The sequence below is a fragment of the Microcaecilia unicolor genome, chromosome 5 (assembly GCF_901765095.1).
Source record: "Microcaecilia unicolor chromosome 5, aMicUni1.1, whole genome shotgun sequence".
NCBI lineage: Eukaryota > Metazoa > Chordata > Amphibia > Gymnophiona > Siphonopidae > Microcaecilia > Microcaecilia unicolor.
This window is the reverse complement of record NC_044035.1, coordinates 197,335,103-197,362,940: the sequence shown is the minus strand read 5'-3', so window position 1 is coordinate 197,362,940 and position 27,838 is coordinate 197,335,103. Positions and strand designations below refer to the sequence as shown.

Here is a 27,838-nt window from a genome sequence, read left to right as displayed (position 1 = left end):
TGCCTTGGAGGAGGGAGGTCTCCTAAAAGGAGAGCATTACCCTGGTGAAGCTGAAAGTAATCCTGTAGCTAGGACCAGCCCACCATGGGATGCAATATCCTCTCGCACTGAGGATGTCTCTCCAAGAGCTTTTGCCTAGGAGGGAAGGGTTAGGATGGCTGTTGTAGTTGGATTCGATTTTTAGGCATGTAGATAGCTGGGTGGCTGGTGGACCTGAGGATCACCTGGTCACTTGCCTGCCTGGTGCAAAGGTGGCAGACCTCATGCGTCAACTAACTAGGATTTAAATAGTGCTGGGGAGCAGCTGGTTATCTTGGAATATTTGGGTGCCAATGAAAATGTGGGAGGGAGGTTCTGGAAGCCAAATTTAGGCTCCTAGGTAGAAAGCTGAAATCCAGATCCTCCAGGATAGCATTTTCTGAAATGCTCCATGTTCCACGCACAGGACTCAGAGACAGGCAGAGCCCCAAAGTTTCAATGCGTGGTTGAGATGATGGTGCAGGGATGAGGGATTTAGATTTGTTAGGAATTGGGCAACATTTTGGGGAAGGGGGAGCCTATTCTGAAAAGATTGGCTCCACCTTAACCGTGGTGGAACCAAGCTGCTGGCGCTAAGATTTAAAAAAGAGAAAGCAGCTTTTAAACTAAAATGGGGGGGGGGGGGGGGGGGAGCTGACAGTCACATAGTAGTGCATAGTTCGGTTTAGAGTATTTCTTGAAGGATACTACTGAAACAGGGTCTTTAGGGAATCCCAATAGAGAGGCTTCAATAATGGTGAAAGAAAGCACGAGTGTTTCAATGGAACACTCAATAGGTATATTAAAAGCAGGAAGCCGGAAAAAGAATCGGTAGGATCGCTAGATGACCGAGGGGGTAAAAGGGGCAATCAGGGAAAGCCATAGGTGACAGAGATTAAATGAATTGTTTGCTTGGTCTTCACCGAGGGAGATTTGGGAGAGATACCGCTACCAGAAATGGTATTCAAAGCTGACGAGTTGGAGAAACTGAATGAAATCTTTATAAAACTGGAAGATGTAATGGAGCAATTTGACAAATTGAAGAGTAGCAAATCTCCTCCGGACCGGATGGTATCCATCCAGAGTAATGATAGAATTGAAAAATGAACTTGCGGAACTAGTGTTAGTAATATGTAATTTATCTTTAAAATTGAGCATGGTACTAGAAGATTGAAGGGTGGCCAATGTAATGCCGATTTTTAAAAAAAGGTTCCAGAGGAGATTCAGGAAATTATAGACCGGTTGAGCCTGACGTTGGTGCCAGGCAAAATGGTACAGATTATTATAAAGAACAAAATACAGAGCATATTCAAAAGCATGGATTAATGGTGAGCCGGTTGATATTGTGTATCTAGATTTTCAAAAGGCGTTTGACAAGTACCTCATGAAAGACTCCAGAGGAAATTGGAGAGTCATGGATAGGAGGTAGTATCCTACTGTGGATTAAAAACTGGTCAAAAGGTAGAAAACAGAGTAGGGTTAAATGGTTCATTATTCTTAATGGAGAAGGGTAGTTAGTGGGGTTCCCCAGGGGTCTGTGCTGGGACCCGCTGCGTTTAACGTACTAGTGAGGTAATTATATTGCTGATGACACAAAGTTATTCAAAGTCATTAAATTTCAAGAGGATTGTGAAAAATTACAAAAATTACTGGGAGACTGGGTATCTAAATGTCAGATGACGTTTAATGTGAACAAGTGCAAAGTGATGCATGTGAGAAAGAGGAACCCAAATTATAGTTATGTAATGCAAGGTTCCACATTAGGAGTCACTGACTGGGAAAGGGATCTAGGTGTCATCGATGGTACGTTGAAACTTTCTGCTCAGTGTGCAGCAGCAGCTAAGAAAGCAAATAGAACATTAGGTATTATTAGAAAAGGATGGAAAACAAAAATAAGGTCATTATAATGCCTTTGTATCGCTCCATGTTGCAACCGCACCTCAAATATCATGTGGAATTAGAAAAGGTGCAGAGAAAGGCGACAAAAATGATAAAGGGGATGGGACGGCTTCCCTATGAGGAAGGGCTAAAGCGGCTAGGGCTCTTCAGCTTGGAGAAAAGATGACTGAGGGGAGATATGATAGAGGTCTATAAAATGAGTGGAGTGGAAAGGGTAGACGTGAAGCGTCTGTTTGCTCTTTCCAAAAATACTAGGAGTAGGGGGCATTCAATGAAGCTACTAAATAGTACATTTATGTTTAAGCATTTTTTATTGAACTTTCTGCATATTATCCATCCCAATACAATTAACAGCACATATTTTCCATACAACTCAAGAAATATACATTTCGTGTCTTCTTGAACATTATTCATATACTTTTGAATTTTTGCCCCCCCCCACCATGCCCTCCCCTCCCCTCAATCCCGCAAACTCCCTCCTCCTAAAACTCAAAACATCTCTCTAAACATCTACTAATATCAACATTACAGAAACATTTGCCAACAATAATTATCAACTCCCTATCGATAACTATCTTCCGGTACATATACCCCCCATACCTTACTTTATAACTTGTCAAGTGTAAGGAACTGCTTATCCCTCCCTCCCTTCCTTCCCTGCCCTACCCATTTCTCAAAATGCTTGTCAACTGCAGGATAAAGAGAGGTCTCTCTTTGAACCCGGTGTCCATGTCGATTTCCACATGTGAGCGTATTCATTGATTCCGAAAGTCCACTTTTTTGTTGTTATACACATGGGGTTTCAGGAGTGTGTCAACTAGTTATTTGCTCAACATTCAAAATCACCTTACCCTCCCCCTCTCCCTTCCCCCCCTGACCTTCATCATCAGCATATTATAGTTGAGTCCCATAGCATTTCCCTTCCTACCCCTCACTCATTCTGCATTCACCCTAATTCATTCAGTACTTGGCTTCGTGCCCGAGGTGAGACTTTCCCAGATATGCTCCCAGACTCTAATAAAAGTTTTTGCCTTTTTGCTGTGTAACGGGCTCCCCGCGCTTCCCATTGCATAAGCTCATGTAACTTATTTCTCCAGTAGCAATAAGAATACATTTTTCCCTAAGATGCTTCATTTACTCAAGAATAGTTTCTCTTCCCGAGTCCCTTTATCCCACACACCTTTTCAAATGATAGGTTAACCCACCCCCCTAGGACCTCCGATAGGAAGCGGGAGAGAGCCGACCAGAACCCCTGTATGTTCTACATAGGTAGCCATATCCCCAAATATTTAAATACTACATTTGCTTGACGCAGCGGGAACTGGTCCCAGACCTCCCTGTGAACCCCGGCACTCGCTAGAGCTTCTGATTTATCCAGGTTTAATTTGAAGCCTGAGAAATCCCCATATTCTGTTAAACTTTCCATGAGATGTTTAAGTGAAGTCTGGGGGTTCTCAATCAGCACCAACAAATCGTCAGCAAAGGCTGCAATTTTGAATATTTGATCTCTAATTCATACGCCCTCTATATCCGTATTGTTATTTATTTCTCGTATTAGCGGGTCCAGTGTTAACACAAACAAAGAGGTGAGAGAGGGCACCCCTGTCTTGTTCCCCTACCAATGGGAAACCACTCAGAAAACATCCCATTAGCACCCACTCTCGCTTGAGGCTCTGTGTATAACGTCCGCACTGCGTTCTCAAAGAATCCCTTTATTGCCATAGGCCCTTAAAGTCTGAAATAAAAACCCCCAGTCCACTCTATCAAAAGCCTTTTCGGCATCAAAGCTTATTAACATAGCTTTTGTACTCTCCACTTGTACTTTCTCCAGCGCCACCAATATCCGTCTCATGTTCTTTGCTATCTTCCTATTTTGACAAATCCCACCTGTGATTCTCACTGATCTCATCTCATGTTTCCAGTATCATCTTTATGCTGATGACACCCAGCTATATCTCTCCACACCAGACATCACCGCGGAGACCCAGGCCAAGGTATCGGCCTGCTTATCCGACATTGCTGCATGGATGTCCAACCGTCACCTGAAACTGAACATGTCCAAGACCGAGCTTATCGTCTTTCCACCAAAACCCACTTCTCCTCTTCCTCCACTCTCTATCTCAGTTGATGGCACCCTCATCCTCCCCGTTTCATCTGCCCGCAACCTCGGAGTCATCTTCGACTCCTCCCTCTCCTTCTCTGCGCATATCCAGCAGATAGCCAAGACCTGTCGCTTCTTTCTCTTTAACATCAGCAAAATTCGCCCTTTCCTCTCTGAGGCACACCACCCGTACTCTCGTCCATGCTCTCATTACCTCTCGCCTTGACTACTGCAATCCTACTCCTTACTGGCCTCCCACTTAGCCATCCAACCCCCTTCAATCTGTTCAGAACTCTGCTGCACATCTTATATTCCCCTGAACCAATCAGATACCGCATACAGTTCAAGCTTCTCCTTCTTACCTACAAATGCACTCAGTCTGCAAGCCCCTCATTACCTCTCTACCCTCATTTCCCCTTACGTTCCCCGCCCGTAACCTCCGCTCACAGGACAAATCCCTCCTCTCAGTACCCTTCTCCACCACCGCCAACTCCAGGCTCCGCTCATTCTGCCTTGCTTCACCCTATGCTTGGAATAAACTTCCTGAGCCCTTACGCCAAGCCCCCTCCCTACCCATCTTCAAATCCGTGCTCAAAGCCCACCTCTTCATGTTGCTTTGGCACCTAACCTTTATACCTTTCAGGAAATCTAGACTGCCCCTATTTGACTGTACATTTGTCCTTAGATTGTAAGCTCCTTTGAGGGACTGTCTTCTATGTTACATTGTACAGCGCTGCGTAACCCTAGTAGCGCTTTAGAAATGTCAAGTAGTAGTAGTAGTAGTAGTAGTTAGGGAGGGGAGGAATCTAGCCAGTCTATTCGCCAATATCTTGGCTACATATTTGTTTCTGAATTTAGTAGCGATATTGGTCGATATGATTCCGGTCGATGAGCTGGCCTGCCCTGTTTCAAAATTACTGTTATATGTGCTTGATTCCAATGTGCGGGCATCTGCCTCCGTGTGATGATTAAATTAAACACCTCTGCCTATAGTGTAGTAATCTCGGGTCTAAGTAGTTTATAAAATTCTTGCTTAGCCCATCTGGGCCCGGTGCTTTGCCCAGTGGGCTCTGCTTTAACACCCAATCTACTTCATCCTCAGTTATTGTTGCATTTAGCATTTGTAGCTCCCTATCTGTCAGCTTGGGTAGGTCTATGCTTTCAGGTAAGCCTCACTGGGTGTTACTAGCTCTTTCTGTGGTTTATACAACTCTGGTGAAAAGTCTTTTAGTACATTAGAGATATTACTGTTCTAACGTCCTTGCTTGTTCACTAAGGTGAGTATCTTGCGCGACCCTACTCTTTTATGTATAAGATTCGCTAGAAAACTCCCTCCCTTGTTGGCATATTATACAATTGATATTATAATATGTCATTGATTTTTGCACTTTTTGATGCAAAAGCTCATTTAGAGCTTGCTGTGTCTCCAACAGCTGTACCCGGACTCCCTGCAAGTGTTCCCTCCCATATTGCCTCCTCAAGAAGGGTCACTCTCTTTTCCAGCCTCTGTATTTCTCTTTGCCTCGCCTTTTTCTAAAGCTGGTGCATACACCTCTCCCCTAAGCACCGCTTTCGTGGCCTCCCAAAAGAGTATGTGATCCTCTCGGTGAGCACATTATTCTCCTTGTAATCCTTCCATTTATTCATCAGGTGAGATAGAAATTTGCTATCTCGGTATAGATATGTGTTGGAAACCCAGGTGTGCTCATGCTTTTGGTCCCCCTCTAGGCACCACCCATGGCTACCCAAGCACTGATCGGACACTGCTATAGGCCCTATCTTGGCTTCCGTTACCTGTGTAAACAGGGCCCTTGCCACGAATATATAGTCAATGCGGGATAATGTGGAATGCACCCTGATAAATGAGTGTAATCTTGCTCTACTGGATGGAGTGTTTCGCCATACATCACAACATCTAGAGCCTCCTCCCAGCACCTCAATGCCCCCATGGGTCCTGTGTCAGCTCTCGCTCCGTTGGTCTAGACCTATCTAGTTTGGGGTCTGCTACTTCATTTAGGTCGCCTGCCAAAATCACTGGTGCTGCTCCCATGTCTTGTATTCTTCTAAGCAACTGTTTATAGAATTGCTTCTCATATCTATTGGGAGAGTAGACATTACACAGTGTCACCAGCTGTCTATCCAGCTCCAGTGTCACCAATACATATCTTCCTCTAGTGTCCCTATTTTTTTAACCTTCTCATGATCCCCTTCCGGATTAATATTATCACCCCTCCTTTCCCTTCCATTGCTGGTGAGTCCCTTATGTCCCCTACCCACCATTGTTTCAAATTTTCATGCTCTGCCCGTGTTAAGTGTGGTTTCCTGTAAGAAGGCAACTGATGCTTTTTGATCATTGAGAACTTTTAAATATCTTCTGTCTCTTGATGGGGGAGTGTATACCCCCGACATTCCAAGTCACAAGTTTCAAAAATACCATGCTGCTTCTACTTGATGTTAACATTCTCTGAATTACACCTTTCATCCGGGGGGTGTCCGAGCCATCACCCCCAGTCCTATGTCCCCATATTCTCTCCTCACCTCTTCTAGAGCTCTGAACGGATCCATCCTTCCAACACTCATTCACTCTTGCATCTCCCCTACCCCCTCCCCTCTCTTACCTCCCACCCCCCAAACTTCTCCCTCTGGTCCTTCCCTCCCCCAGTCCCTCTCCCTTCTCCCCCCCTTCCCTTCCTGCTCCCATTTATTACCCCTCTCTGCCTTGTGGCATTGGACTCCTTATCCAAGGATTGGGACACTACCCCAGTCACTTTGGGAACAAGCCCTCTCAATGTCCTTCCTCTCCTGCCTCACTGTGCAACCGTTGGCGTGGGTCATATTTCACAGGGCTTAACTCCAATTTTCACTTTTGTCTATTATGGACATCTTAAATGTCTTGTCATACTCTGTGTCGTGGGATTCTCTTCAATAGTCTTGTTCGCCAGCTGATTTTCCAGCTTCATCCATTGTTTTGCTCACGGGCGCTATTTGCACCCCCTGTTTATCCACGTATTCTCTTGCTTCCCGGACTTTATCAAAAACATACTTTTCCATCATGTACCATTTTCAGTCTGGCTAGGTATAAACAGGCTAAATTTGTACTTCAATCCAAACAGTTCGAGCATAGCGGCGCAAATTCTTTCCATGCTGCCGAAACTTTAGAAGAATAGTCCTGGAAGCACAATATTTTCTACCTTGGTACTCCAGGTGCTTCCCTGCTTTCAGGGTTTGCAAGATTTCCATCTTATGACCATAGTTCAGTATCTTTAGGATCACCACCCGTGCCTGTTGGTATTGTCTCTGCGCGGCCCCAGCCGATGGGCCCGCTCTACTTTCAACCCCTCCATGAGGCCGGGGTTCGCCAACGCCCCTGGTAACCATTTTTCCAGAAACTTGCACAGGTTCCTTTCAGGCAGATTTTCTGGGAGCGCCTACAAGTCGGATTATTTCTCCTCGATCGATTTTCCAAGACCTCTATTTTCGATTCCAGCTCCGACAGTCGGATCTCCATTTTGGGCTGCTCCTCCGTTATCCTTTTAATCTCTTCTTCCGGCCTGCCCCAGCCTCTGATGCTTTTCATGCAGGTCTGTCACGAGCGCTGCCTGTCGTTCTTCCATTCCGTCTAATTTGTCAGAATTAATTGTAGCTTCATCCCCACGCGCTTGCTCCACTGCTGCCTTACCTTCTCCGTTATTTCAGCTGCCCGTTATCTTTGGCATCTGGCGGTCGCACCCTGTCTTTAGGCTCTTTACGTGCTGATTTCGCCGCCATCGGCCACTTCGCGTGATTTCCTCGCTGCTTGATGTGCACGCTGTTTTATAGATCTGCTTTCCGCTGATTTATCCCCGAAGGGCGCTGATGACGAGTGCAAGAGTTCAGGTGTCCCGGAGCAGCTGCGTCTCACGACGCGCTACTCCATTCCCACACTGGAAGTCCCAAAATAGACATTTAAAACGAATCGGAGAAAATGTTTCTTCACTCAATGTGTAATTAAAACTCTGAAATTCGTTGCCAGAGAATGTGGTAAGTAAAGGCGGTTAGCTTAGTGGGGTTTAAAAAAGATTGGGACGGCTTCCTAAAGGAACAGTCCATAGACCATTATTAAAATGGGACTTGGGGAAATCACTGCGATAAGCAGTAAAAATGCATTGAACTTTTGGGGGGAATCTTGCCAGGTATTTGTGACCTGGATTGGCCACTGTTGGAAACAGGATACTGGGCTTGATGGACCTTTGCTCTGTCCCAGTAGGCAATACTTATGTACTTATGTAACAGAGTAAAGGATGCAAATTATCCCCATTAACTTCAAAGCAGGCCTGTAGGTGCAAGGAAAAAGACAATTTGAAGTGTCTATATATAAAAGTTAGAAGCCTTAAAAATAGAACTAAATGCAGAGGTAGATATAATATGCATTTCAGAGACCTGTTGGAAGGAGGACAATCATGGGACATTGTGTTAGCAGGTACCAATGATTTCATAATGATAGAGTGGATCAAATTGGAGGGGGGTGCGCTATATGTTAGAGGGAATTGAGTCAAACAAATTAAACATTCTACATGAAACAGCAGCATTAAATCTTATGGATAGAAATTCCAGGTGTGAAGGGAAGGCGTATACTGTACTACCCTACCATGTAACCAGGACAGAACAAACAGACATGAAAATATGTTTGCAGAAATTAGGAAAGCTGGCAAATTGGGCAACATTATAATAATGAGTGATTTCAATTATCCTAATATTGACTGGATAAATGTTACATCAGGGAGTGCTAAGGAGGTGAACTGGTCTAGGAAACAATGAGAGGGGGAGCTATTTTGGATCTAATCCTTAGTGGAGTATGGGGGCCTAGTATGAAAGGTAATGGTATTGGACCCACTGGGAAACAATAATTATAACATTATCAGATTTGAGCTGATATCTGCAGTGAAGTCACTAAAGAAAACTACTGTAGCAGCTTTTAATTTTCGAATGGGTGACTATGACAAAATGAGGGAAATGATTAAAAGGATCAGCTGCAAAGGTTAGGACTTAAATCAGGCATGGGCGTTATTTAAAAATACCATCATGTAAGCCCCAGACTAGATTGGATATTTTTGCTATTACAGAAACATGGTTCAATGATTCACATTGAATGGGATGTGACCATAAGGCTATAATCTTTTTAGGAAGTATAGAGAGGACTACGAAAGAAGTGGAGGAGTGGAACTGTATGTGAGAGACAATATCAAAGTGGCTGAAATGTGAGGAACCTGGGGAAAGCAAGAAGCTTTATTGGATCATCTGTCACGGCTGTGGCCGTGATACCCTAGGAGCTTACCCTGTTTCTGGGAGGTCAGTGTCTGTGCTGGCTTCTGCTTGTCATCTGGGTCTGTGTCTGTCTTAGGTTCTCTCTGGCTCTAGGTGCTGATTGCCTTACTGAACCTCACCTGGTGGGCTTTGCCTCTTCCTCTCTGCCAGTTATCCAAGATGGCTCCCGCTGTCCCTTCTATGGGATGATTGCTCTGTGTGTCAAGCCTCTGTTTGGTTGCAGGGTAATTGCTGCAGCTGTGGCTCTGGTGTGGAAGGGCTTTATTAATCACTTGGGAGCTACAGTCCTGGCCTTTGCATCTCTTCTAAAAGGTCCTGTGTATAGAGTGCTCTGTACACAGTTTTTGTGTTTGCTCTGTGGGAGTTGCTATGTTTGTTAGACTAGCTAGCTTAGGCACCGTCTGGCTTGTTGCGTGTTTAGCTCTGCTAGTTCTCTGTGTTTGTCCTAGTGTTAGACTAGCCAGCTTAGGCTCCGTCTGTTTGTTAGCTTGTGTACAGTTTTACTAGTTCTCCTGAGTTTGCTCTGTGTTTGTTCCTAGTGTATGACTTGGTAGCTGGGCACAGCTTTGCATTGTCAGCCTGTGTACAGCTTTCCTGGTGTTTTGCTTTATGTATGTTTCGTGTGTATGACTGGTTTGCTTGAGCATAGTGTTCCTACTAGCTTGTACAGTTGACTAGTCTTCTTGTGTTTGCCTGCTGGTTTTCCGTGTGTGTTCTTTGCTTCTGGAGCTTCTGCCCTTGTTCTATCTGTTGCCGGTAACTCCTTGATACTGAGGCTCCAGCTGTAGTCTTGTTCCTGGTCGCTGACCATTGCTTTGAATCTGCCTGCTTGCGGAACCCAGGCATTCTCTGCCTTGCCTTCGCCTAGGTGTCAGGGGGCTCTCCTGGATCTTTATTCCTGCTTTCCCGCTTGCAAGCTCCAGTTCCGGGTCTTCCCGTAAGTCCTATCGGGCTGCCAGAACCTGAGGGCTCAACCCGAGGGGGAAGTGCGGTCAGGTGTAGGTGAAGCCTAGGTCCAGTGGTTCCAGTCCAGCGGGTTCACTCCTGTTTGTTCCAGTCCAGTGGGGCCACTCCAGTGGTCCAGTCCTGCGGGCCTCCACTCCAGTGCGCACCCGTCCGATGGCGTTCCGTTCAGTTCTAGTATTCCTGTGTAGAACTCAGTCCGGGGTTCCAGTCCAGTCTTGTCTCATCACTACCTTGTAGGTGATCTTGCCTGCCACTGCCGCTCCCCTGGTAGTGGCCCAAGGACTCACGAAACCAGTGCTCCCGGGGAAGAAGCCTGACAGTGTGCCAAGGTTCTCGTGCACGCGACATCATCCTGGAAAGAGAAGATGGAACCTGTATCCACCCAAGTGAATATACACTACACAACTCGCCTATTTAATTTCAGAACTGTTTCTTAAAATCTGTTTGTATACTACTACCTTGTTTTATCATCATACTAACCAAAATCATGCAAATCTAAATGTTTATATTACTAACACTCTTCCACTACTCATGATGTATTGTAAGCCACTTTGAGCCTGCAAAGAGGGTGGGATAAGGTGGGATACAAATGCAACAAATAAATAAATATCCAAACAGGGGTTATCTACAGATCTCTGGCACAAATGGAGAAGCTAGACAAGGATCTGATAGAAGATATTCAAAAGATTGTTATGAAAGGTGAGGTGCTACTGTTGGGAGATTTCAACTTGTCTGATGTGGTTTGGAACGTCCCGTCAGCAGAATCGGAAAGAAGTAGGGAGATTGTGGACACCTGTCAGTGCCTTGCTCAGGTAAATGGTGACGGAACCCACGAGGGAAGGGTCAACGCTGGATCTAGTGCTCAAGAATGGAGGAAGTGTTTTCCAATACCCAGGTGGATGCCCACCTATGTAATAGTGATCATCACATGATATAGTTTAATATAAGGGCAAAGATGGAGTGCAGACGCACAAAACTCAAATTACTGGATTTCAGATAAAATGATAAAATGGGGGAATACCTGAAGAATGGCAAGGTGTAAGAGAGTGGAAAAATCAGTGGTTCAAGCTAAAGGTTGGTATAAATATGGCAACTGATCTTACGCATGGAAAGTAAACAAAAGCAAGAGAAACAGGAAGCCAATATGGTTCTCCAAACAGGTTAGCTGAAAAAATAAGAGCAAAAGAGGCTTTGTTCAAGAAATTAGAAGAACATAACTAGAGGATCATGGAAAAGATTATCGTATTAAAGACGTGAACATGGAAATACAGCTAGCGAAATTGGAAGAAAAAATGGCTAAAGATGTAAAGAGAGGTGACAAGACCTTTTTCAGATATATTGGAGAAAGGAAGAAAGATAAGAATGGAATTGCGAGACAGAAAGGTAATAAAAATGGCTATTTGGAGGGTGATGATGATAAAGCGAACATGCTAAACAATTACTTCTCTTTGGTGTTCACTGAGGAAAAATCCTGGAGAAGGACTGTGGTTGGCTGCAGAGGGAATATCTGGGAATGGAGTGGCTATTGCGCCATTTACGGAAGAGTTTATAAACAGCTTGAGAATCTGAAGGTGGACATCCCAGGATACCGAGAGAACTCACAGAAGTCCTGGTGGGACCTCTTAAAGATTTATTTAATAGATCTTTAGAGACGGGAGAGGTTCCGCGGTATTGGAGACAAGCGGATGTGGTCCCTCTTCACAAAAGAGACCAGGAAGAAGTGGGAACTACAGACCGGTATTTCTCACGTCGGTGGTATGAAAAATAATGGAGTCGCTGCTGAAAGAAAGGATAGTTAACTTTCTAGAAATCGATGGGTTACAGGACTCTAGGCAACATGACTTTACCAAAGGAAATCCTGCCAAATGAATCCTATTGACTTCTTTGACTGGGTGACCAAAGAACTGGATGAAGGACGTGCACTAGATGTTACCTACTTGGATTTCAGCAAAGCCTTTGATACAGTCCCCCACAGAAAACTCATGAATAAACTGAGAGGGCTGAACTTAGGACCAAAAGTGGTGAACTAGATAGGAACTGGTTGACCAACAGGTGGCAGGTGGTGGTGGTAAACGGAATCCACTTGAATGTTTGTACGTTTGGGGAGGCTCGCAGGTGCCCTTGGCCTGGATTGGCCACCTGTCACGGACAGGATGCTGGCCTCAATGGACCCTTGGTCTTTTCCCCAGTGTGGCATTACTTATGTACTTATGTTAAGGAAGGTAAGCAGTGGACTTCCTCAGAGGTCAGTGCTGGGGCTGATTCTTTTAAATATATTTGTGAGACATATTACTGAGGGATTGGAAGCAGTGGCGTAGCTGGGGCCCCGCAGGGGGAGCGGTCGCTCCCCCCAAACAGATTTTAGGAAAAATGGCGCCTATGCTCCACATGCTGCCAGTAACTTTCCCTGCCACCTTCCACCGATGTAGTCTAATTGCATCTTCTCCTCCTGTCTCTTCTGCCTGCTCTCTCCCATCTGCGTCGTCATTTTTACTGCCCAGAAGTGTTCTCCCTCGGCACTGGTGATTCACAGTCAGCCTTCAACCAGCTTCGGCGGCCTCTCCTCAGGTGCGTCCCGGACTCCCGCCTACTCTAACGCAACTTCCTCTTTTCTGCAGAGGTGGGAGTGGTACACGCCTGAGAGGCTACGAAGCTGGCTGAAGGCTGTGAATCGCCGTTGCCGAGGGATAATGCTTCTCAGGGCAATAAAAATGACAAAGCAGACGGAGACAGCAGGCAGAAGAGACAGAGGGAGGAAAGAGCTGCCCAAGGAGGTTTAACAGACAAGTGGAAGTGAGCTACATATGGCCAAGAAGATTTCAGTGAGGATATCCTGGTTCCTGATGGGTTCATCTTAACTCTTGTAATCTGCCTTGGTAAGCCTGGTGTTATAAAGATGATAGAATATATTGAAGTTAAATGGAAGCAGTGGCGTAGCAAGGGCGGGGCGGTGGGGGTTGTCCGCCCCGGGTGTCAGCAGGTGGGGGGTGCTCCGCTCCCGCTGCTCCCACCCTGGCTTAAAAAAATTTGTGAAGCGGAGTCGCAGGCAGGCAGCACCTCGTGGCTGCCCCTGCTTGTAAAGGAAGTAAACCTCCTCCTCCTCGTCGGGCCTTTCTTCACTGGGTCCCACCCTCCTCTGAGGTAACTTCCTATTTCCCACGAGGGCAGGACCTAGTGCAGAAAGGCCCGACGAGAACGAGGAGGTTTACTTCTTTATAAGCAGGGCAGCCACGAGGCACTGCCTGCCTGCCTGTGACTCCGCTTCACAATTTTTTTTAAAGGCAGGGTGGGAGCAGGAGAAGAGGGCTCTCTCGACCGGAGCTCACTGGTAGGCATGGTTGGGGTGGGGTGGGGGTTCTCAGATGGGAGAGGAGAGGGGTGTTGTGGGTGGTTTCAGAAGGGGAGGGGTGGGGGTTCTCAGATGGGAGAAGGGGATGGGTGGAGTGGGGGTTCTCAGAAGAGAACGGGGTGGGGTGGGGATTCTCAGATGGGAGAAGGGGACTGGGGTGGTATGCGGGTTCTCAGATGGTGAGGGGAGGGGGTTCTCAGATGGAGAATGGGGACTGGGGTTGGGAGGGGGTTCTCAGATGGGAGAAGGGGGCTAGAAACTGGGGTCTGAGAGGGGTCATGAGGGAAAATGGGGCATGCCTGGGTCAGGTGGGAGAATGGGTCGGGCTGAAAGGGGGGCCCCTAATGCAAGGCATGTGGATGAAGGGGGCTGGAACTGGGGCTGAAAAGGAGGGGTAGGGGATAAGGGGGCTAGTACTGGGACTGGGGGCTGAAAAGGGGCAGGGGCTGAAACTGTGGGGACTGGGGGCTGAAAAGGAGACGGGAGAAGTGGCAGAAGCTCAGGACTGGTGAGAGAGAAAAGGGCTGGGTTGAAACTGGGGCTGAAAAGGGGACAGGGAGAAGTGGCTGGGGCTGAAGCTCGGACTGGTGGGCTCCTTCTCCTGCTATCCGCGGGAGAGCCATCAATCCCAACCCAGGTCCCCCACACCTGTCTCGTCCTCAATCTCATCTATGCAAAGTTCCCGCGATATCTCCAATCTCATCTCTATTCCCATTCCTCCCCCCTCCTCCCTCCCCTTCTCGTGCGCCCTGTGGAACGCCTGCTCAATCTGCAACAAAACTTCCCTTCACCCACGATCTCTTCATCTCCCATTCCCTTCAACTGCTCGCCTAACTGAAACCTGGCTCACCCATGACGACTCTGCTCAATTGCGGCCTATGCCACGGAGGCTATCTTTTCTTCCATTCGCCCCGCCCAGTTGGTCGCGGAGGTGGCGTCGGGCTACTACTTTCGCACCTCCTGCAGTTTTCAACCTCTCCACCTACCTCAGTCTCACTGCTTTCCATTCCTTTGAAGTTCACTCCATCCGTCTATTCACCCCGCTGCACTCAGAGTTGCAGTCATTACCACCCGCCCCTAATAAGTCCCTCCCTTCCTTCCTTACCGGACTTCGATGCCTGGCTCTCCGTCTTTCTTGAGCCCTCATCCCATTCCTCATTCTTGGTGACCTTCAACATACACATTGATAACCCATCCGACTCATGTTTCTCAGTTCCTTACTCTTACCTCCTCCTTCAACCTCCAACTGAGCTCCTCCACCCCTACTCACAAATCTGGCCACTGTCTTGATCTCGTCCTCTCTTCTACTTGCTCACCCTCCAATTTCCGTGCATCAGCTCTTCCTCTCTCTGACCATCACCTAATCACATTCACACTTCAGCACCCTCCCCCTCCCTTCCATCACGTCCTCCGAATCTGTTGACAAAGCTGTCTCCACTTACAATGCCACTCTCTCCTCTGCTCTAGACACCCTTGCACTGTCCAGCTCCCGTCCCACAAGGCGTACCAATCCCCAGCCCTGGCCGACCCCTCGCACCCGATACCTTCGCTCCTGCGCCCATTCGGCTGAACGCCTCTGGAGGAAATCTCGCACCCATACTGATTTCATTCACTTCAAATTCATGCTATCCTCCTTCCAATCCTCCCTGTTCCTCGCCAAACAGGACTATTACACCCATTGACTAATTCCCTCAGCTCTAATCCTTGTCGCCACCCTCAACTCCCTCCTCAAGTGCCTCTGCTCCCACCCCCCCCCCCTCACTCTCTTCCTCAATCTCTGGCCGACTACTTCCATGACAAGGTCCAGAAGATCAACCTCGAATTCACCACCAAACCTTCTCCTCCTCTTCATCCTTTAACCCACTCTCTCAACCAACCAACCCAGGCCTCCTTCTCCTCTTTCCTGATATCACTGAAGAGGAAACCGCCCATCTCCTCTCCTCCTCGAAATCCACTACCTGTTCCTCAGACCCCATCCCCACCAACCTACTTAGCACCATTGCGCCTACTATCTCCCCCACCATCTGTCATATCCTCAACCTCTCTCTCTCCACTGCAACTGTCCCGGACACCTTCAAGCATGCTGTGGTCACACCACTCCTCAAAAAACCATCTCTTGACCTACCTGTCCCTCCAACTACCGCCCATTTCCCTCTTACCCTTCCTCTCCAAGATACTTGCATTGATTTTCTCTCCTCTCATGCCATCCTCGATCCTATTCAATCCGGCTTTCGCTCCCTACCTCACAGAAACGGCACTATCTAAAGTCTGCAATGACCTGTTCCTCGCCAAATCCAAAGGTCACTACTCCATCCTCACCCTCCTCGACCTATCCGCCGCTTTTGACACTGTCAGTCACAACCTACTTCTTGACACACTGTCCTCCTTTGGGTTCCAGGGCTCTGTCCTCTCCTGGTTCTCCTCTTATCTCTCCCATCGTACCTTCAGAGTACACTCTCATGGTTCGTCCTCCTCCCCTATTCCGCTCTCTGTGGAGTTCCTCAGGGATCTGTCCTTGGGCCCCTCCTTTTTTCAATCTACATCTCTTCCATAGGCTCCCTGATCTCATCTCATGGTTTCCCTATCATCTTTATGCTGTACGACACCCAGCTGTATCTCTCCACACCAGATATCACCGCGGAAACCCAGGCCAAAGTATCGGCCTGCTTATCCGACCCATTGCTGCCTGGATGTCCACCCGCCACCTGAAAACTGAACATGGCCAAGACTGAACTTATTGTTTTCCCACTCAAACCCACTTCTCCTCTCCCTTCACTCTCTATCTCAGGTTGATAACACCCTCATCATCCCCGTCTCATCTGCCCGCAACCTCGGTGTCATCTTCAACTCCTCCCTCTCCTTCTCTGCGCATATCCAGCAGATAGCCAAGACCTGTCGCTTCTTCCTCTACAACATTAGCAAAATTCGCCCCTTCCTCTCTGAGCACACCACCCAAAATCTCATCCACTCTCGCCTTGACTACTGCAACCTACTCCTCAACCGACCTATCCCCCCTTCAGTCCATCCAGAACTCTGCCGCACGTCTTATCTTCCGCCCTGACCGATATACTCATATCACCCCTCTCCTCAAGTCACTTCACTGGCTTCCGATCAGATACCGCATACAGTTCAAGCTTCTCCTACTAATCTACAAATGCACTCGATCTGCTACCCCCTCCTTACCTCTCTACCCTCATCTCCCCTTTACGTCCCTGCCCGTAACCTCCGCTCTCAAGACAAATCCCTCCTTTTAGTACCCTTCTCCACCACCGCCAATTCTAGGCTCCGCCCTTTCTGCCTCGCCTCACCCCGTGCTTGGAACAAACTCCCTGAGCCCATACGCCAGGCCCCTCCCTACACATCTTCAAATCATGCTCAAAGCCCACCTCTTCAATGTCGCTTTCGGCACCTAATCACAACACCTCTACTCAGGAAATCTAGGACTACCCCAACTTGACATTTCGTCCTTTAGATTGTAAGCTCTTCTGAGCAGGGACCGTCCTTAGTTATTAATTTGTACAGCGCTGCGTAACCCTACTAGCGTTCTAGAAATGTTAAGTAGTAGTAGTAGAAAAGGGATGGGGCTGAAACGGGGGACTGATGGGATAGTGGGGCTGGAACTGGGGGCTGAAAAAAGAGGCAGAGAGAGGGGATAGATCCTGGATGGAAGGGGAAGTGAGAGGGAGGGCAGACCCTGGATGGATGGGAGAGGGAGGGCAAATCGTGGATTGAAGGAACAGAGAGAAAGGGCAGACAGTGGATGGAAGGGATAGAAAGGGCAGACAGTGAGTGGAAGGGGGAGAGAGAGAGGGCAGACAGGGGCAGATGGTGGATGGAAGGGGTAGAGATAGAGGGCAGATGTAGATGGAAGGGGCAGGGAGAGAGGGCAGACATTGGATGGAGGGCACAGCAGAGACGGCAGACACTGGATGGCAGAGAGAGAACTAAGACAGATGCTGGATGGAAGGAAGACAGTGAAAAGAAGATGAGGAAAGCAGAAATCAGAGACAACAAACTGTAAATAAAATATTTATTTTTATTTTTTTGCTTTAGGATAAAGTAGTATTGTAGCTGTGTTAATAATGTTTATAATAGAACATGTAAACAAGGTAATCTTTTTACTGGACTAATTTTAATACATTTTGGCTAACTTTCAGAGAACAAAACCCCCTTCCTCGGGTCAGGATATGATACTGTAACAGCACTATACTATATTTATTTATTTTATTTATTGCATTTGTATCCCACATTTTCCCACCTTTTGCGGGTTCAGTGTGGCTTACAATATGAGATGAATGATGGAAATACAGTTTGTTACAAATTGGTTATGGATTACATTGTGCAGAGTTATGACCGGAGGAAGGATGTTTTGGCCTCTGAAAGCTAAATGTATTAGTCCAATAAAATGGTATTATTTTATTTTCTATATTTGTTTTATTTCTATTTGCTAATTTGTAAAGTGGTGATTGGTACTTGTTAGTTTTTCAAATTTACATCTGCTGTCTTTATATTTTGCACATTACTAGGGGACATTTTCTGTTTCTGTGGTGTTGCATTGTATGCAGAGTCTGGCATCTTGGGGGTTGTTTAATTTTTGTCTAAATAGAAAGTTTATTATTATTCTATAGTGGATTAGGGTGTATCTGTGTTTGTGAAAAAGACATGGCTTTCAGTTGGCACTGACTGCAGGATCGACAATCTGTACTATTCTGTCTGGTTTTGTTTTACAATAGGTGAATTGATGTTCTAGTGCTCACTGTAGTGTTTAAGATGCTTTCCTTTTCCTTATGTGATTCGTAGAAATGACTGCTTATGGTATGGTAGAATTGCTCTATAGGTCCTGAGTGTTTTGTATTCTCGGCATGCCTAGTACTAGATTTTGGAGGGGGGTGTTAAAAAATGACCGGCCCCGGGTGTCAACTACCCTAGCTACGCCACTGAATGGAAGTAATTAAACTTGCCTTTCACTGGGGCACATGGAATCACATTTTCACGTCATCTCATTTGTAAGAATTTACATTTTAGATACACAAATGTATTATTCTGTTTTTAGGCATGTTTCAGGGACAAGTGGTTTTTATAGGTCAAAATAAAAATATATTTTTTTTACTGCAGATCTCTTTTGTTTAAACATAACTAAATGGGCTATAAGCCCCTAATGCAGTCCATTGGCTTTCTTATATTTTGTTCTTGTGAAGACTTATGCTGTGCCAAAACTGAAAACTCTTATCTCTATCCACCCTAAAAAGTTGTTTTGTGGCTCTACATGAGGAATTGTGATATTGAATAAATAAGTGTATGTTTGTGGCCCTAGTTATGCTTCCTATGTTTCAATAAATCCCAAACAAACTCGGGTTCAATGTGGTTTACAATTGAAAATACTGTGAGACAAAATAATAGAATTCAGTTATATCATGGGAGCAAATAAATGGCTATGTCTGAAACATTTAACTAAGTTGAGATTAGCCTAAATACCCAACCTGGCATTTAAAAGTTTGTCCTTTAATGATACCACATATTCAGAAATCATTGCAAAAGTAAAGAACAACTTCTACAGAGTACATCCAAAATTTAAATTTAAAAATCTCTCTTCTGGAACTGGATCACTTGGGAGCTCTATACATAGCTATTCGATAGTGGGGACATAAACGAAAGATCAGTGCCAAACAGATGTGAGAAGGAAATGAAGAAAACAAGAGGATAGAGAAGAAATGGAAAGGCCAACCTGGAAAAGAATTTGTAAGGCTGACTCATGGAACATGGGAAAAAAGACTGGGACCAGCCAAATTCCCAAACATCAAAGGTAGAAAAAACATTATATTTATTTAATACTTGTAAGGACTAAGATGTACCTGCTTTGTAAAATGTATATTTTTTTCTATTTTTATTTTGCAAAGTACAGGAGAAAATGCTTTCTGTCCTTTTTACCAGTATTGCATATATAGAGTCTGGTTTTCTTGGTCAGAGAGGAGGGGGTCTCTATTTCAACTTTTGTTGTTGTTTTTTTTTTGTGGCTCCCTATTCTGTATTAGATTGTAGGATGGAATGTTGTCACAATTTGGGTTTCTGCCAGGTGCTTGTGACAATAGTGGGTTGGCCACTGTTGGAAACAGGATACCGGGCTAGAGGGACCATTGGTCTGACCCAGTATGGCTACTCTTATGTTATATAGATGAGGGTCTGTCCATGTTCTGCATGTGTGACTGAGGTGAAGGATTCTGCTAGCATGTAGTGTCTGTGTAGGAATGTGTAACAGTGCTGCTTGTTTCAGTTTCCCAATAGTAGGTATATTGGTGTTCCAGAACCCAATGTAAATATATAGCACTGTCTTTTCATAGGTGGGTTAGGGTTGTTATGGGGTGGTACGTTTTGTGTTCTAGGGCAGTGTTTCCCAAGTTGGTCCTGAAGTACCCCCTTGCCAGTCAGGTTTTCAGGATATCCACATTAAATATGCATGAAATTGATTTGCATATACTGCCTCCATTACATGCAAATCTTTTTCATGCAAATTCATTGTGGATAGCCTGAAAACCTGAATGGCAAAGTGTCTAGCCCTATTTTGAAAGGAATTTTAATTACCTAGACCTTGTACAATCCCAGACTGTGCTACACAGCCTGAGTACTGATGGACTCATTAATCAGAAGGACACTGGGATCAAGTGAATATGAGAAAGTAATTCAAAGTTTATTCAGTCTCTTACCAAAAGCAGGATTAACACAAGATCATCACAGTGCATATCCCTGGCATTCATATATGGTCTTGGAGGAGCAGCGCTCCATGGCACACAACCGGTTCTGTCTGTCTCTCGTCTCCTCTTCTCACTTTAATGCCGTAACACTTTAATGCCGTAACTGTCAGCCTTATATATCATTCTTCTATCATTGATCCCTATTAACATTTCATTCTCCCACCGGCAATCCTTAGATATCCTAGATATCAACATATTTGTTAACAATGATCTCACATGTTTACAAGTTTCCCTTCAACCCCTCTGGATGTTCTTATTTACTTTTGTCTGACCTACTGTTATCTGCCTTAACCAAAATATCTTTGCTTCTTGTTATTATCTGTCCACCTGTTGTTTTGAGAACAGATTCCGCCTCCTTCTCTCAGCTCTCAGTTGCTTAATTTCAGCTGCAGTGACATTTTCTGTGTCAGAGATGGTCTTTGATTTTTTGAGGCCTAGTTTTCAGCTCTAAGCCTGCCTTGACCTGTATTTCACTGAAGGCAACTGATAGCATTTTTCTACAATTTGAAAATAGGCCCAGACACTCAGGGGCAAGGGCCGCCTTTGGTGGCCCTTGTCACCCAAAATAAAAATGCTGAAGACTAGCGGTCTCCACATCCTGTAGAGTCACCACACAAACAAAAGCCCATCTGATTTAAACAAGGTGTCTAGCAGTGGAAGGAATGTGTGTTCTATTCCTGAGGTGATGGTCACTATTTGAATATTTTTACTTTGTAGTTAAGAAGACATGTTGCCTGCTCAGGCCAGTCCAGGGATCTCTTCTGCGTCTTACCTCCTGATTTAACTTACTGTTTTCTTGTTGGCAGGACGGCAAAAGAGACAGCCCTTGAGCAACAACAAAGACACTGCTGTCTAGCTGACACCAACCGGCGCCTATTTTATAAAAGTCTGCTCCCCCTAAGATCAAAACCTGGCTACACCTTTGGTTGGAAGGAAAGGTTTGCCTTTTTTCCCGAAGACACGAAGATAGCCAATAGAGTGGATAACCTGGAGGGAGTAGAAAGAATGAGAAGGGATCTCCAAACATTAGAAGAATGGTCGAGGGTCTGGCAGTTAAAATTTAATCACCAATAAATAAATGTATTATATATGAATTTGAATATGCTAAAGAAAGTTTGTCGGGCTATTTTCATATTGTTTGAAGGTTGTACATTGTTTTTGTAAATAGTGGTTCCTTCTGAAGAATCAAACTTGCGAAACTGCATGAGTAAGGAACGCTTTTAAAGAAACATTTTATGGAATATCTGTTGATTCAAATTGAAGAAATATGATTATTTGCAAAATTATATAACTAAGCTAAATCAAGGAACTTTCTTTATCATGGAAATACACTGATAAGGATGGTTAATGGAAGAAGCTATGACGTTCTGAAAGATTGTGTATCACTGATCAGTGATTACACATTTCTTTGAGGGACATCTCATATGTCTGCATGCTCGTTTGGTTTTGCATGACCGACTCAAGTTGACCATTAGTTGTATTAGATAAAAAACAACAAAGCAGTGGAATCAAATGCATTTATTTGGAATAATACCCGACGTGGCCACGTTTCGCCCTCAGGCTGCGTCAGGGGTACAAACTATAAAACAAAACACAAATGTAAAAACATATATAACCATTTAACAATGTCATAAGCATGATTCAACTAATAAAAAGCAATTATTTAAAACGCAATTATTTAAAAAAGATTCAACATATATAAAACAATCCTTCAAAAGTTCTAAAAAACATGTATGGACCTACATGATATCATCTATAAAACAAATATTTATAATTATCATTAAAATCATACATCATGTAAAATTTTTAATCTACAATTACTCACATCACATTTATACCTCTCGATAAAAAAATGTTAACATCATACAGTTAGAATTAAAACAATTCAATGAAGAGGGGAAGAAATTTCTTTATACATACCTATCAAAAGTGTATATAAGTATATCATATACACTAGTAGTGAGATGAGAACAGTTATTCCAAAAATCTAGTTCTACACAGATGTAAAAACAAAACTCATTTAAAATAAAATAAAACTCATTTAAAATAAATTATCTGCCTTCAGATAATTTATTTTATTTTAAATGAGTTTTTGTGCCTAGTGCAAAAATCAGGATACTTATTTGGTAGTCTGTCTAGTATACTTTGAGGCATATTTTCAAAGCACTTTGGGAGGCTAAGTTCCATAGGTTTCTATGGAACTTTGGGAGGCTAAGTGCTTTGAAAATATGCCTCTTAGTGTACATTTAGATATGCATCTTATCTGATGACACTTTTATTTTTTGTTTTTACATCTGTGTAGAACTAGATTTTTGGAATAACTGTTCTCATCTCACTACTATTGTATATGATATACTTATATACACTTTTGATAGGTATGTATAAAGAAATTTCTTCCCCACTTCATTGAATTGTTTTGATTCTAACTGTATGATGATAACATTTTTTTTATCAAGAGGTAGAAATGTGATGTGAGTAATTGTAGATTAAAAATTTTACATGATGTATGATTTTAATGATAATTATAAATATTTGTTTTATAGATGATATCATGTAGGTCCATACATGTTTTTTAGAACTTTTGAAGGATTGTTTTATATATGTTGAATCTTTTTTAAATAATTGCGTTTTAAATAATTGCTTTTTATTAGTTGAATCATGCTTATGACATTGTTAAATGGTTATATATGTTTTTACATTTGTGTTTTGTTTTTATAGTTTGTACCCCTGACGCAGCCTGAGGGTGAAACGTGGCCACGTCGGGTATTATTCCAAATAAATGCATTTGATTCCACTGTTTTTTGTTTTTTATCTACTGTTTTGTAAGCAGTTATGTGCCTTTTTGTTTTTTCATTAGTTGTATTAGAAAGTATATTGAAGAATATGGACTCACCCAGGGTTTATTTGTCAAAGGATTTATATTTTGATGTAATAGTCATTTTAGTTGTTGTAATAAACAACTGAACGTGTTTACAGCTTTGAACAAGTTTTTGAAAGAGCCTGTTATTAATATGAGATGATAAATGTTTAGCGAGTAATTTGTTATGTAGTGTGCCATAGTAGTTAGTTAAAATTTAATGCCAAGAATGGTCGAGGGTCTGGCAGTTAAAATTTAATGCAGAAACCCAAAAGATAGATACCTGATAGGAGGCGAGAGATTAGTAAGCTCGATTCAGGAAAGAGACCTTGGGATGATGGTCTCCGAGGATCTGAAGGTGAAACAATGCAACAAGATGGCAGCCGTAGCCAGAAAGCTGCTAGGCTGCATAGAGAGGGGTATAACCAGCACAAGAAAGGAGGTGTTGATGCCCCTCTACAAATCGATGGTGAGGCCCCACTTGGAGTATTGTGTTCAGTTTTGGAGTCCTTATATCTTGCTAAAGATGTAAAAAGACTGGAAGTGGTGCAAAGAAAAGCTACAAAAATGGTATGGGATTTGCATTGCAAACCGTACGAAAGGAGAAACAGGGGTGACATGATACAGACATTGAAATATTTGAAAGGTATTAATCCGCAAACAAACCTTTTCCGGAGACGGGAAGGTGGTAGAACAAGAGGACATGAATTGAGGTTGAAGGGGTGCAGACTCAGGAGTAATGTCAGGAAGTATTTTTTCACGGAGAGCGTGGTAGATACATGGAATGCCCCATGGGAGGTGGTGGAGATGAAAACGGTAACAGAATTCAAACATGCATGGGATAAACACAAAGGAATCCTGTTTAGAAGGAATGGATCCACGGAATCTTAGCAGAGATTGGGTAGCAACACCAGTAATTGGGAAGCAAAACCAGTGCTGGGCAGACTTCTACAGTCTGTGCCCTGATAGTGACTTAATAGTGTAAATTTTAAGGGGCTTCGACGTTAAGTTCAGAAATTTTAGTACAAGAACAGTGCTGGGCAGAATTCTAACGTCTATGCCCTGAAAATGACAAGGACAAATCAAACTCGGATATGCATATCAAGTATTGCATACCATGTATAATGAGTTTATCTTGTTGGGCAGACTGGATGGACCATACAGTTCTCTATCTGTCGTCATTTACTATGTCATTTTCATCATCATTTACTATGTATTCCACGTATTAACAAAGGTGGAAAGAGCAAATGACAGCCAGCATAGTTAAAAGGTGAGGTGAAAGAGGCTATTAGAGCCAAAAGAACATTCTTTAAAAAAAGGGAAAAATTTCTGAATGAAGAAATTAAGAAGCAAAATAGGCACCCTCAAGCCAGATGCAAAGCATTGATAAAGAAGGCTAAAAGAGAATATGAAGAAAAACTTGCAGCGGAGACGAAAAAAGGGTTCCAGGAGTGATCCAGAAAATTACAGACCAGTAAGCCTGACTTCAGTGCCAGGAAAAATAGTTGAAACTATTATAAAGAATAAAATTACAGAACACGTAGACAAACATTTTTTAATGGGAAAGAGTCAGCATGAATTCACCAATTGCTTCATTTCTTTAAAGGCATGAATAAACATGTTGATAAAGGTGAGCTGGTTGATGTAGTGTATCTATATTTCCAGGAACCTTTTGCCAAAGTACCTCATGAGAGGCTCCTGAGAAAATAAAGGAGCCATAGGAAAGGAGGCAGTGTTCTTCTGTGAATTTAGAATTGGTTATTGGGCAGAAAACAGAAGGTAGGGTTAAATGGCCATTTTTCCAAATGGAGAATAGTGGAGTGCCGCAGGGATCTGTACTGGGACCGGTGCTATTTAACATATTTATAAATGATGTGGAAATTGGAATAATGAGTGAGGTGATTAAATTTGCAGATGACATGAAACTATTTAGAGTTGTCAAAACACATGTGGATTGTGAAAATGAAATTTAATGTTGTCAAATGCAAAGTCATGCACATTGGGAAGAATAATCCGAATCACAGTTATCTGATGCTAGGGAGTCAGCACTCAAGAAAAAGACTTAGTTGTTATTGTAGACAATAAGCTGAAATCTTGTGCCCGGTGTGCAGCGTCGATGGCCAAGAAAGCAAACAGGATGCTGGAGAGAGATGCAAAATAAGACCAAGAACATTATAATGCCTCTGTATTGCTCCATGGTGCAAAACTGTACAGCGCTGCGTAACCCTAGTAGCGCTCTAGAAATGTTAAGTAGTAGTAGTAGTAACCTCACCTTGAGTTGTGTGTTCAATACTGGTTGCGTATCTCAAAAAAGATGTGGAAGGGTATTTTCGAAAGGGTCGTCCATGTTTCGATTTGGACGTCCTTGCAAAATGTCCCAATCCAGGGGCGGGGAAACATGTATTTTCAAAACAAGATGGACGTCCATCTTTCGTTTTGAAATACCATCAGGGACGTCCAAATCCTTAAATTTTGCCGCCCCTAGATTTGGACGTCCCTAGACATGGACGTTTCAGATTTTTGGCGACTGTCGAAACCAAGGATGTCCATCTCAGAAACGACCAAATCCAAGCCATTTGTAATGCACTGGTCCCCCTGACATGCCAGGACACCAACCTAGGGGGCACTGCAGTGGACTTCATAAAATGCTCCTAGGAACACAGCTCCTTTACCTTGTGTGCTGAGCCCTCCAAAACCTACTACCCACAACTGTACAACACTACCATAGCCCTTACGGGTGAAGGGGGGCACCTAGTTGTGGGTACAGTGGGTTTGTGGTGGGTTTTGGAGGGATCGCTGTTGCTTCCACAAACGTGGTGGGGGGGATGGTGCTGGGTCCACCTGTCTGAAGTGCACTCACCCACTAAAATTGCTCCAGGGACCTGCATACTGCTGTCATGGACCTGAGTATGACATCTGAGGCTGGCCCGACATATTTTTACAGATGTTTTTTTAGTGTGGGAGGGGGTTAGTGACCACTGGGGGAGTAACAGGAGGTCATCTGGTCATTTCGGGCACCTTTTTGTGCCTTAGTTGTAAGAAAAAAAGGTCCGGGTGAAAACGTCCAAGTGCTCGTCAGGGACGTCTTTCTTTTTTTCGATTATGGGTCAAGGACGTCCAAGTGTTAGGTACGCCGAAGTCCCACCTTCATCTCCAACACATCCCCTTGAACTTTGGCCGTCCCTGCGACGGAGTGCAGTTGGGGACGTCCAAAATTGTCTTTCAATTATACTGATTTGGACGTTTCTGTGAGAAGGACATCCATCTTCCGATTTATCTTTCGAAAATGAGCCCAATAGTGGAATTAGAAAAGGTTCAAAGAAGAGTGACCAAAATGATAGAGGGGTGGAACTGCTCCCAAATGAGGAAAGGCTAAAGAGGTTAGGGCTCTTCAGCTTGGAAGAAAGATGGCTGAATTGGGTATGGAGTGGGTGAAGGTGAGTTGATTTTTCACTCATTCAAAAAGTATAAAGACCAGGGGACATTCAATGAAATTGCACGGGAATACTTTTAAATCAAATAGGAGGAAATATTTTTTCACTCAAAGGATAGTTAAGCTCTGTAACTCATTGCCGGAAGATGTAGTAATGGCAGTTAGCAAATCTGGGTCTAAGAAAGGTTTGGACAAGTTCCTGGGTGAAAAGTCCATAATTTGTTATTGAAGTGGACATGGGGGCAGCCACTGCTTGCCCTGGGATTGGTAGTATGGAATGGTGCTACTAATTGGGTTTCTGCCAGGTTCTTGTACCTGAATTGGCCACTGCTGGAAGCAGGATGCTGGGCTAGATGGACAATTGGTTTGACCCAGTATGGCTATTCTTATGTTCCCCACTTTTGGCAGGGATGTCCAATTCCCTCCAGTGGATGAGATCCACTGCCTGAACTGCCCAAGCCTGTCTAAATGCCGATGTCTGCACTCTTTGCTCATCCTCTGCTTGTGGCTGGAAATGAGGCTGCTGACTTCTGCATGGGCAGTTCGGGCAGCAGATATAGTCTGCTGGTAGGGATCCTCATCAGCAAAGGTAACATTAACATGGCAGGGAAGGGGGAGAGGAGGAAATGTTTTGCCCTCCCCCAATCCACCCCTGGGCATCTCCCAAAATCCAGTTCTGGCTACGCCCCTACAAATACAAGGTACCTCATTGTTTGGATCTGAAGTCTCCACCAGTAATTCATCTCTGTGGCTGTCGGTGGATGCTGAGTACCCCCACTATTGAGCAAGCTCTTGTTGTTTCCAGGAAGGGTAACTTGTATTGTGTTTGGCTCCCACCAATCATTTGAAATGTTGACACCTATGCTCTACGGTGTCTAACACCATCATATAAATTTAGTAAAAAGAGTTATTTTGATTGTTTCCTTAACTGGCTCATCTTGTATATGTAGTTTTAAAAATGTGGGACATGCACATGTAGACATTGGTGCTTAGATGCGTTAATCCCTGAGTGATGACTCCCTTTGTCTACATATATAGGCTTACATGCCATCAAATTCATGCACCAGTGGCATAGCTAGGGGTGGGCCTGGGTGAGTGCAGGCCCACCCATTCTTGGCTCAGGCTCACCCTGAATGGCCCACCAAAAAAGTTCAGTGACATC

At 44.3% G+C, this 27,838-nt stretch overlaps 2 protein-coding genes across 3 annotated transcripts in view; one reads left to right on the top strand and one right to left on the bottom strand.

The window, feature by feature from the left end:
* The window catches only part of ATP6V0D1 (ATPase H+ transporting V0 subunit d1), a 590,366-nt gene extending 569,107 nt beyond the window's left edge, over window positions 1–21,259 (top strand). The window contains exon 8 of the mRNA XM_030203697.1: window positions 21,193–21,259. Within this exon, the coding sequence (XP_030059557.1) occupies window positions 21,193–21,216 (24 nt within the window). The 3' untranslated portion in view covers window positions 21,217–21,259. The remainder of the gene's footprint in view (window positions 1–21,192) is intronic.
* HSD11B2 (hydroxysteroid 11-beta dehydrogenase 2) overlaps window positions 1–27,838 on the bottom strand; it is a 515,757-nt gene that overhangs the window by 43,160 nt on the left and 444,759 nt on the right. The gene's annotated exons all lie outside the window — the stretch shown is intronic.